The 12316-nt window shown below is 40.7% G+C and overlaps 1 protein-coding gene across 1 annotated transcript in view; it reads left to right on the forward strand.

Moving 5' to 3' along the window:
- The first annotated feature begins 542 nt into the window (after positions 1–542).
- fam214a (family with sequence similarity 214 member A) overlaps positions 543–12316 on the forward strand; it is a 47211-nt gene continuing 35437 nt past the window's right edge. Inside the window, exon 1 of the mRNA XM_023332699.1 lies at positions 543–1806. Coding sequence (XP_023188467.1) covers positions 1776–1806 — 31 coding nt within the window. The 5' untranslated portion in view covers positions 543–1775. The remainder of the gene's footprint in view (positions 1807–12316) is intronic.

The raw sequence follows: 12316 nt of genomic DNA on the forward strand, positions 1-12316 counted from the left end.
AGAACTCAGTTTCAAAAATTCAACTATGATTTTAAAGAATCAACCACTGGTTTACAGGTAGGTCTAAAACAAGTTGTGATAAAAGCAAAATCCACAAAAAAAAAAAAGATCAAGCTAAAACAACATAAAATAGGCACCAAATTTAACTTGAATTGGGGCCCTGAAGAGAAATTCTACCCGGGGCCCTGGAAAACGTTTGATCGTCTCTGAAATATTCAGCCCTCAACGTAATTTCAATGGATTTCAAAGTCTCGCGGCCCAATGAGACACGTTTACTGTTTAATAGTTTGACCTTAGACATATGCGCCTGTTGGACACCTCAGCCTAAGAATCCAGAACAAAATGTTCACAATGGAAAAAGATGAACCTTCACGTGAGTACGTGAACGCGCACCGAATTGGACTGACCAATCAGCTTACAGAGAGTAGCCCATCTGTTTTTATGAGTTGCAGCAAGGAGACTCCAACTGTCACTGATGTCACGGACGTTTAAAAAAAAACCCACTCGCTTCGCGGCATTTATTCGTGAATATCTGCTCACATCAAACGCCGTGGGTCTTCCCGGAGAAGTTTCGGTACCAGCACTAAGTTGGCGGTTGCCATGACTGCAAGTTCAGGCTGGGCCCCGGAGGGAAGTGACGAGCGGGGCTGTTGTTGGGACACGTGACTGGAGCTGCGCTGATCTGTTTTGACAAGCAGCAGGGAGGGAAGTGAGGCGGCGGAGGCAGACAGTAGCATCACGACTAGCAGGACTGACTGTTCCTTTAATCCGCATTTCGCCTGAACATTATCAGATAGTTGTCTCGCGCAGGAGCCTGGTGACCCAGCTCGCTCGCGCTGAAGTACGGAGAGCTGCTCGGTGCGGGCTCGCGGCAGACGTTGCCGTCGTCAGTGAAGCGTTCGGTCGGAGTCGGTGTTGTTTGTTGTTGTCGGTTTGCAAAAGTTTTAATGAAGACCACAAAGGAAGTCAGCGCAGGCGGCGTTTCCAGCGAGAAGTAAATGGCGAAGGGTCGACCTCGAAAGCGGACCAAATTCGTTTGACAACATTTAGTCATTTTGTGACTATAATGATAGGCTAAAATTTGTATTGCTGTAGCTCCCCCTCCGAATGGAAATAAAAAACCCATACAGAGACCGTTTGTAGCTGGGCTGAGCTACGTTACAGGAGCTGAGATGTTTGGACGGTGAACCAACATTAACGAAAGGGTTAGTTGGTCGAGTTTTTTTTTTCTTCTGTGTTGCTAGCTGCACTGCTGAGTTAGCAAGCCTCCGAAGCGGTGGTATCAACATTACACAAGCTGTGGGGGGCACTGCGAAATGAATCTCGACTTAACTATGATTCAGGTGGCGGAATCCGAGACGAGCTGAGGAAGGAGCCAGCTTGCTAGTTGGATTACTAGTTCACAGATTGGTTACTCGCTAGCAAGCAGCTTGACAACTCGTTTGTCCGACGCTCCGAGTATCAGCTGTCTTTGTGTGAGTTGGAGAACACAGTGCGACTCGATGGAAGCGTACCGGAGCATGCTAACAAAGCAAGGCTTTGTTGTTGGATAGGGGTTGGGGGGGCAGTTGGCACTGACACGCAGGCTTTACAGCTGATATCGTCGCTTAGCTAATACAGCAGGTCGCTGGGGCCAGAGGGGCTCTTTTTTTTCCTTTTTCTTTTTTTTTTTTTTTTTTATTTAAGGGGAGCCGTTTGGGGGGTTCCAGGCACCGTCGTGTTGCTGTCAAAGCAAGCTGCGCGTGACACAGAAAGACGACCCTGAAGTCAACCAGATGACACTGGACAACATGAAGCCCGAGCGAGGTATGTGAGCAAGCTGAAACACACACACACACACACCCCTACATACACATCTCTCTGGGGGCAAACTGTGTGTAGAACCAGCTTTACATGACTGACTGTACCCCCCCCCCCCCCCCCAAAGAGAGAGGACAAAAATTATGTAACAGCTGGTCTGGCTGGTTAAATGAATTTACAAAACCTGACCTGAGTAGATGAGGATGAGCATACACTCCAGTGTCAGCTGTTTCCCTTTCCCTATTTTTTTTATTTTTTTTTACTTCATCCACATATAACCTTCTCTGCTGCTCTCCTGCCACATAATACACTGTGCCTTCCAGTAGCTCGTGGTTGACAGTATGCCTGCTGCAAAATGTTCCTGACACCCACCCTGTTGTGGAAATAAGGCTCCTGCCTTATGCTCTGCAACCTGTTTATAGCTTTGCTGTGTCTGCACCAAGACTTAAACAGGAACAGAGGAGACAGCCTTGTTTGTTTCAGTGTAATTGCACTAATTATGTCAGGGCATGAATATGCAAAGGGATCCCGGTGCCAAAATCTTTGCTCTGACACAATTACTGATATTTAATTTTATTTTTTTGTGGAACTTGTTGGGGTTTAACGACCTAAGCTATTTATTAACTGTTGGTGCTGTTTGGTTGTGTGTCGTCACATGTTCTGGCGACTTGGGTTAGTCCACAACAGAGTTGCACCATATTCGAAAGCCAGTGAAGGACCAGTGTTGTGTGGTCATGATCAGATTAACTGCAGTCAATAAACAATCGACAGTGTGTTTACGTGTGTTATGAAACTGCTGCTAGGCTGCTCTTCCTTTGCTGATAATGAGACTCCAAAACACACAGTAATATTATCCCCCGTCACCCTCCGCTCACCCTCAGGTGGGCTCTGGATTTTTTAACCCTTGGCTTTTTCTTTGGCCAGCTTTATGGTATCCTTTATATGGAAACACTGACTCAGACAGGTGGCGGTGGGATGAGACAGCCCAAGGTTGGTGGCTCAGGGAGAGCCATGATATAGTTTAATTATAGCCTAGCAATGCAGCAAAGCAATACTCCCATCAAAAACAACCTTGCTGTTAATTCACAGGTCATGTGAACATTCCTACCTTGCACTAAAGAGGAGATCGAACTGGGGATCTGAGACTGGAGAGCACAGACGAATCGTCACCAAAGGTTTTCAGCTTGACTGGTTGGAAACTACATACAATAAAGCAACTCTTATTTATTTTTTTTTTTTCCATAAGTGAATACAATATGCTGCCCAGTCTAGTTTTAGCTGCAGGGAAAACTCACAAACTCACTCGCTAAATTCAGTATCAGTGAGGTGTTTAAAATAAAATCAGAGTTATTTTTTAAAATTCAGTCCCCAGAATTAAAAAAAATAAATAAATTCTGGGGACATGTTTGCTGTGCTTACAACAGAATGAGATTTTTTTTTTTGCTTAATTAGTCATGGAACATTCTGGATTTGGATTTTATGGCAGCAGGCCGGTCATAATAATAAATGTTATTAGACGATAAATTGTCAATATAATTATCGCGATAAATGGTTATAGTGTAGTTTTTAAGCCATTTTCAAACGACATATTGATAATGGCATAATGATACAAGTTCGCCCTCTTGAAGACCAATACATTTTTATTTTTTAATGAGCTATATGCGTGGAACTGGAACATTTTTCAAATTATCCGAAATAAAACATGACAACCAGACACAATAAATAAAACAGAAATTGAAAAAAAAACAAACACACACACACACACACAACCAAAACCATAAATAAAATAGATTATGATGCCTTTCAAAAATATTAATCATCAGAATAGAAATGATCTGGAGCTCATTTTGATTTATCATGCCTGCCTGCCGCAATTGCATATTGCGGCAGGCTTCAAATTTTGAGTTAAAGTAAGTAACCCTGTTCCTCAGAAAGCACACCCTGTTTGCAATACATTTAATAATGCTAACCACATTATCATTGCTAATGTAAGATGCTACCCCTCTTTAAGATGCCAATTTTCTTTTCTTTTTTTGAATGAGTAAAACACAGTTTTCCAGTGGCTGCCAAGACTCATTACCTGCCTTTTATCTTTTCGTCGCCCTTCAAGGTTTATTAACTAGCTGGCTCTCGCTGCCATTCGCAAATCTTCTAAACCTGTTTCTGCAGATTCTGCTTCACACGTATGAGTCCTTGTTGGACAGGGAGTCACTGTTGTCCTATTGTTCCTTTGAACGTGCTGTACTATTTCTCTGGTGCTGATAAGCACATTGCCTATTGCCCAGATATTTAACGTCTTCTGTTTTCCCTGCATCCTGAGAGAGGGACTACAGGGGTCTTTGTTCAGTAGCCTGGAAGGTCGAGCTGAACACCCAGCAGCCAGGTTAGCAGGCCTGAGCTGGGTAAACTCTGACGGAGAAAGCTGGACAAGTCCAGACATGCAAACCCAGCATGTAAATGTGAGAAAGGGGCTGAACACTTGATGAACTAGGTGTGAAAAGCCATGAGGAGGATGACAAGGTCATCAATAAAGTAGTATGTCAACTTTTGCGTTTCAGTTCTCCTTTACTCAGTAAAATACTGGAAGGCACCAGAGTCTAATATAAAGAAGTAAATTTTTTTTTGCTGATTTGCTCTTTTTCACTACTATTGCTGTACTGTGGGAAGAATAAATATGTGCTATTTTGGTGGTGACCTAAATAAGCTAGCCCCATGACAGCTTGGTAAAGCCACTCTGAATTTCTGCTTGTTTGTGATTTTTTTTTCTCTAATAAGAAAATAAAAAAAAAACACACATTTTCAAAAGTTTAATTATTGTTTTAGAAGACATCAGCAACATAAACCAAATTGTTTACTGTAACATTAAAAAGGGTACTAATCATAATTTGGACCTCAAAGTCTTAATAATGACAGCTTTTGCTACAGGAAGTTGTATAGGGGAGTTTATATAGCGTCACTTCAGAGCATCTGGTGAACCATTCTTTTGTTGTAAAGGGAGTAAAAACGGCACTTATGTTCTGCTCAGGGGCCTAACCAGAGTCATCTGATCCCCTTGTTTTTCTGTGAGTTTAGTTATGAGTCAGGACGGTGTGTGTGTGTGTGTGTGTGTGGAGAAAGTGAGTCTGGCACAGAGTAAGTGTGCAACAGATCGCTGCTGTACTGCTGAACCATCCACTGGCAGCTTTTACAAGTCTCATAAAGAGCAGCTATAGAAGACTTCTGGTACTGTTTTCCACCAGTTGGAGAAAACATGCCTCGTGGTATTTTGTTTTGACACATTTTATTTGTTCGTTTTAGCTAAAGTGAGTCTAAATTGGGCTTTACTTGCATCCACAAAAAGATATTTTCGGTGCGCTGTTTCCACTCGTAGGACGATTCAAAACCACTCCGGAACAGTTTACAACATAAAACAGGCTGTTTGTACTTGGCTGTGGCCCTTCACCAACACAGACATTCATGGCTGGGAAATGTGCCGGTAACAACTGATGTTTTATCATCTACATTAAACGTGACTTGTTTCTGTTGTGTTATTATGTCATGCTTTAAACCTATACACAGAGGAGATCTCATCATGAGTCACGTTGGAGAATCAGTCAGCTGGCATGCTTCAGTGTTCTGTTTCTGCTCTCTGTAACTTTATTTGTATAGCAGTGCTTCCTGTTGTAAAGTCCTCAAATCCACCCGCCTTCCCTAACCGAGATGCATACGTCTCAACTGCTCATGTGTAAAATTGTTATACTTTGATGAGAAGTACACACAGTGACTAACAAAAGTATTCCCACCTTTTGAACTTGTCCACATTTTGTCACATTACCTCAAATTCTCCCTGTTGTATTTTTGTGATGGATGACCATAAATAATTTTCATAATTGTGGGTGGGACTTGTAGTTGAGCTTAGGATTCAGGAGGATCAGTGTTGCTTTGTCCTGTCTGTGGAAAAAAGTGGCCCAGATCTGGATCATGACCAGAAGAACAGGGCCCTGGATACAAGCGGTTGAAATGATCTTCGTCTGCTGCACTGAAAGGAGTTAGCTTAGGTGGTTCCAGTATCTAATGAGGATGTCTCCTGTGGGATTAAATAGGAACGCTCCACACACTTTTCAAAGTATCCCATCGTTTCCCCTTACTATTACACACTGCTTTATTTTGATCTTCCGCGTAAAAATCCAAATAAAAATATCTTGACGAGTGCCGAAATGCTGACATGATTGAAGGGTATGAATACTTTGAAAGGTGCTGTATAACACAGAGCAGATGGCCGATTTTATTTTAGCTCTTTTCCACCTGACCAGTCTCCTTCCATTGTGTTTGCCTCTTCTCGGCCACAACAGGTGTTCCCCTCTGCTCCACTCCGATCACAGTTGGATCCCATCTGCATGTTATAACCGTCATCGACCCCTCTGTTCACGCTGTCCCTTTTAGTTCTAATCACAGCAATTACACGGGCAGAATCAGACCTGCCTCTCGCGATGAAAAGAACAGCCGACTAAGCAATCCTGCGAGGCTTGACTTTAAGTAGGTCCCTTTTCCAGCTGGATGTGGTTTGGCACCCAGTCGTCCTGGTACAGCGATGCCAGAGCGGTTTCTTAAAGGTCACTGAAATTATGATGGGAGCACTGCAGCTATTTATTATTACCGCTCACTGTTATGGATGCGGAAATAGTACGGCCCAGACTTGGTCCCGGACTGTTGGGTCGTATTTCTTCTGCCAAAAGTGCACCGAGTGATGTAATCGCCTTTTTACATCCTCCCCAACCCCCCGTGGCTCCTCCCAACCAACCAGCAGCGAGCCCCGCAGGAACAGGAAGAGCCATCTGTGCATGGGGATTTTTATTGGTGGGGATCATGTCTGCTTTTCAGTTTTTTTGTGTGTCTTTATTTTTGACCAGGTTTGGCATCTTTTGATAGCCACCTGTTTTTGTTGTTTTTTTCATTGAGCATAAAAAAAATTTAAATAGATGAGGTAAAATGTAGCTTTTCTTGAAGCTTTAAGAGTTAGCAAGCTATGCATTTCGTATGTAGGTTCTACATCTCCATGAATGATCAGGTGCAGGTATCCTCTGAGCTCGATCCATCCTCCCACTCGTACTTTTAATCCCTGATGTGACATAACAAGATTGCCGTTAAGCTGTAAATTCTGGAGGCCTGGTACAGTTTGATCTGAAAGCACACTGTAGATAGGAATACAGGCGCTCAAGCTTGTAAATTGTTTGGACATTTGGACTGTTTTTTCTTAGTTATGTTCAGGGATATAGATGCATATTTAGCAAATAAGACAGTTTGCTCCACAAACTATTGATGATTTCCTGGTTTTACCGTTTCCACCTCAGTCCCCTCCCCTTTCGTTTTGCATCTCCTCTGTGTCACATCAAAGAGGCCTCAGCTGCTGTTACAGCTCAGCACTTCACACCTCCACCACAGATAATATCTATACAACAGCTGTAAGAACCACAGCTCAGCTGGATTAACTTTCCGTATCCAAAACAAGAGGATCAAAATTGCTACGTGACAAATTTGTCCAGCATCGATTTCTCTAGGCCGACTTTTCATTAAGGCCGCACCCACATACGTGATTTGGTGCACACCCCCAAAAAAAGTGATTTATAGCAATGGAGAAGACTGGAGGAGCTTTGCTGGGATTGATTTGTAGTTGCATATATTGAGACCTAAGGGTGAATTCCCACTTTGTGTAAGAGAGGAGTTGGTTATTGACAACTCTGCAGTTAAACTAGGATTCAGGATTATTTTTAGAAGAAACAAAAATGAGTAGCTGCTATACTTTCATAGAAAACTGTCTTTTTTTCTGTCTTCTTTTTTTTACATGGCTCATGCCAGTGTTTGTTCTTCCCTTTGACTGTATTTCTAAACATCTCATTAATCCTGAAGATGGATTTCTTTACTTAATAGAATTAGATTTCACTCAGGAACAATTTCCACCTAGGCCTGTCACAATAACAAATATGCTGGACATAAATTGTCCCAGAAGTCATTGCCATTTTGAGACCATTTTCTAGTATGATGGTGATGTCATATTTATACAGGAACACATTCTCAAACCTCAATAAACTTTAAATTCTAATGAACAGTTAATACTGGAACTGTGAGACATTTTAAATATCCAAAATATATCAACAAAACAACAGAAACAACAAATAAAATCAATTATGAAGTCTATAAACAAAATTGTTAAAAAGGAGCTAGTTGAGACCAAATTACCAGACTGAATTAATTTTTGGCAAAAAGAGAAATTATAAATTATTGAGCTTGTTTTAATTTATCATGCAACTAATTGACTTATTGCTTATTGTGACATGCCTAATATCAACCCTGTTTGACAAGTGTGTTTTACATCTTTTAATTATTTGGACTTTGAGTTCAGGTCAACTTACAAAAGGAATTATTGAAGTAAAAGCCTGTTTTTGAAAACATTTTCAGTAATTTGTAATGTCTTTTAAAGAAAAGAAAGCAAGAAGAAAATAGATTAAAATCAGAAATCAAATTTGGTGTGAATAAAGTTGTAATTTTACTTTTAAGCCATATTGCCCAACCCTACACAGCAATGACATTGCCTCTCTACTGCAGTTAAACATCCCTAAATGCTGCGTTGCATCACTGTTACGGTCACATGATCAAACTGATACCAACCCCATTCCAAAACACAAACAGCAATAGCATGGAATTAAATAATGGCTATTAATACAAGCACATTTTTATATTTTATCTTTTTCTTTTACAGGCTTTCAACAGTGTTTTGCATGAATAATAATTTTAAAACATCCATTGCAGGTATTTCACTACAAGCTATTAATCTTAAAATAGACACGACAGAAGATCAACTATGAAAACGGTTTAATTCTTTCAGGTTTGAAGGTCTTCTACCAGACACGCCACACATCTTTCAGCATACAGGCTGTTACACAAGCGGCTTTTTAATCAGGCTCACACAAATCTCTCATCTGTGCCTATGCTCCATATTGGTAGAGGGACATAGAGGTTTTGTGCTAACTCATTCTTCAAATGTGAAAATAAAATTCAAATGTTCCTGTAAAGGAAATTGTGGTGGAAGGAAAAATCAATTGACTAAAGCAGTTCATCTGTGGTGCAAACTATTGTTGGTGGTGATTAACCACAAACGCACACACACACACACACTCTGAGTTAACAGGGAGCTCCTTCGGGGCACATTGTAGAAACGTTAAGCACATTGCTTATTAACAGCAATGTGGGGTTAAGTTAATTTCACACTCATCACATCTATCCCTTTCCTTCTCTCCATTGTCTCGTTTTATCCCGTTTGTTCCAACAGCTAGTCCTAATAGTGAATCGGGTAGTTTAATAACCTCACCTCTAGAATGTGTCAATGTTTGATCCGATGAATTGATTTAGAATAATTAATTACTGAAATAATCATTAGTTGCAGCCCTAGTGTAGATTAGCTTTTGTTCGGTTTAGACAAGCATGGATTGAGTGTTTTGATTATGTGGCCAAAGTCCAGTCTGTAATTATTGCAAAGCTCTGGCCTGCTCATAGTGTACATAACATAAACGTCTTTTGGATAAATAACTGAAAACCACAACATCTTTTTAGTAAAACAAAATGACTATTTCCTTAAAAGACAACCTAAAGTATTAGTTGTTTTCATCTGTAGCTCTGAAAATCTACAGATGCAGTCGAACCCACTAGCATATGGAAAAGGAGACTTTTTAAATACCACATTTCAGACATAGACCTTGTACAACTTTATGCGAAGACAGGTTGAGTGACAGAAAGAATTGACTAATTTAAGGGGATGAAATAGAGCAATGTTGACGCAATATGTTCAGCTTCCTGTTATCTGCTGATGCCTGACTCCCTGTGATAGCAGCCTGAATGAACAGATGACACGAAGATGGTTTCCTTTCTAGGAGATTCTGGTGCCTTTGGTACTTCCTGTGACCACACTGATGCTGAAAATCCCTTAGTTTTCTTTCCTTGGCAACAACTAATGCAGTTATCTATGCAACTTATTGGTCCTTATGCATTGTCAGAGTTTTAATTTCGGGATAAAATTGTAAGATTGAGTTATTGATTTTGTATGTCATAGCAAACTAACATTTGGATACAGTTGCTTATTTTAAAAGGAACAAGTAAGCCGTAAAGGCTAGGTTTCATCTGTAGTCCCTACAGACAAGTTGACAAGCTTCTTACATCAAAAAAGAGAATAATGATAATAAATTATAGCATTTTTCGCTTAAAACATATTGGGTTACATTTCTGTTTGTTTTTTTAAGTTCTATAAAAGCACCCAAAAAGACTAAAAAGGGGATTTTAAGTATAGAAACCAGTGCTCTGATTCTCAACGTCTTGCTGCATTAAATCCATCTTGAATCTGACACAGCTGACACTTTTTCACGCAGCGTTTGGAGCCGGTGCTGCTCAGGTTGCTCAAGTCCGACTCCCCTTGCAAGAAATTGGCAGCTGTGGATGGGTCAAAGGCACTCGCATGAGAGGGTGGCTCTGATTACAGAGAGGGGTTGTCCTACTGCCCCACTGTCCTGCAGTCACCAGCACTCAGCTGCTTTTAATATAGCCTCTCCGCTTCCTATTGACAAATGTGTGCTGGTTTACATGTTTCAATACTAATATTTACCTTTTTTTGTTTTCTTTTTTTAATAATCTGGGGCTCAACGATTCCCATGTGACCCATCTTGTGGAGTTCTCCCTTCCTTACTCCACTCTCAGGTGTGGTTTCTGTTATATAACTTGCATTAGTCTGACTTTGCAAAGGACTGCTCTCAGTTGAATAACAAGGGGTTTTTTTATGGATGGGGGGGTTGAAATGTATATGAAAAGAGAGAAAAGGAAGCAAAGTGGAAGGCATACCAATGCTTTGAAGATAATGTTACCAGTATTTCAGGATAGATGAGAGGGGAGGACAGGCGAACCTCGCTAGTCAGTGTTGTACGTTGTAGCCCCCACTCCCACCCCTCTTATCATACCGGCCCTTGCTCCAGGGCTAGGCCTGTCTCTCGTTTTGGGAACATTTTTATCAAACATAGTCCTTATCTTCTGAACATTCCTTTGCTTTATGTTGCACCTGGAAGCCGATCACCGAAACCAGTCTGGAGTGTTTAGCCTCGGAGCGACTCATTTGAATAATCAGGGATTTAAGTACCCTACTCAAGGACTACAGTTGCTATGGTTGTTGAAGATGAAGAGAGGAAACCGAATCTCACTCCTTAAGCCAGAGTTGTACAGCAGGACCGGGGGGGTTTCAGTAGCTAGTCGACACGTTGTCGCTTGCCATTGGATCAGAAAGTCCGTTTCAGCCGAGTTTATCGGACTTTGTGTTCACCTGCCTGCTAATGCCTGAAATCTGCTGTTGTGTTGAGAGGGGTGGGGGGGAAATCCTGCAGTCTGGTATGACGCTGTTGCCTAACCCTGACAAACTGCCATTGTTACTGTTGCTTTCATCATGTGGAGCTTGAATAATACGGTGAGAAAGCATTGTGAATTTTATGCAATGAGTGCAAGTTTCAAATTGAGTACGTTTGAAATGTAAACCCTGAGCGACGTTGTGAAATGTTAGATAAAGCAAAGGCTGTAGATGGTGTGAATAATTTCTGTATTTAAATGAAAACTTTAGCAGCAGTTTTAGTGTAAAGCATTACTGTGAGAGAGATCTGCTGACATTTTACCACAACTGCATCATGATTGAAAGTTCACATCCTGGTTATTATATAAAATATTTCAGCTAATCGCAGCAGAGACAAGCCAAGAACATCAAATTGTGAGATTTGATGTTCAGAGCATGTTTTATGGCTTATTGTGAAAGTTTGAATGACATTGTCTTATGGGGGAAAACAAACTGAGGATTGTTTGCTAAACTCCAACATCAGTTCGCTTTATTCCCGAATGCACCATCTATAGACGGTGTCTTTGGTATCTGTAGAAAAAGCTGGTATTAGCAGTTTTGCTGTCTAAGCAAATAAATCAATAAATTGATATAGTATTGGAATAGAACAGAAGCTTAAGAAATTACAACAAAATTTATTTATCATAACATAACTACAGTATGTTACGACTTTACAACTTTTCATTGTAATGAAGAGTTTCATTACAATGATTTCTGTTGATTTAGGGATTTGTAATCTGGCAAAATAGCGGGAGTGGCCTTATTTAAAAACTTGAAAAACAAATGGATTCATTGCTCAGGATTTGACCTGTGGATCATCGACCACAGTAGTTTAGGGAATAATTGTCTGATTCCAGTATTTGATTAATTCAGCTGTGACTCTATAAGAACAATACTTCTGTCTTTGAGCAAAAAAGACATGCAAACTGCTAGCTGCACTAGTGCAACTGAGCAAAAGAAGAAAATAAAACTGTCGCACTTCACAGATTTTTGATCACAAATTAGTCACACTCTGCAGCCCTGAATTGTATTCACAAACAGTTGTAATGGGATGCATAGACATGGGGTCAGGAAACATGACTCAACTAAGAGGCTCTACTTCATAAATAGGTTTTGAGAATG

Source organism: Xiphophorus maculatus, chromosome 4, assembly GCF_002775205.1.
Source record: "Xiphophorus maculatus strain JP 163 A chromosome 4, X_maculatus-5.0-male, whole genome shotgun sequence".
NCBI classification, from domain to species: Eukaryota; Metazoa; Chordata; class Actinopteri; order Cyprinodontiformes; family Poeciliidae; genus Xiphophorus; species Xiphophorus maculatus.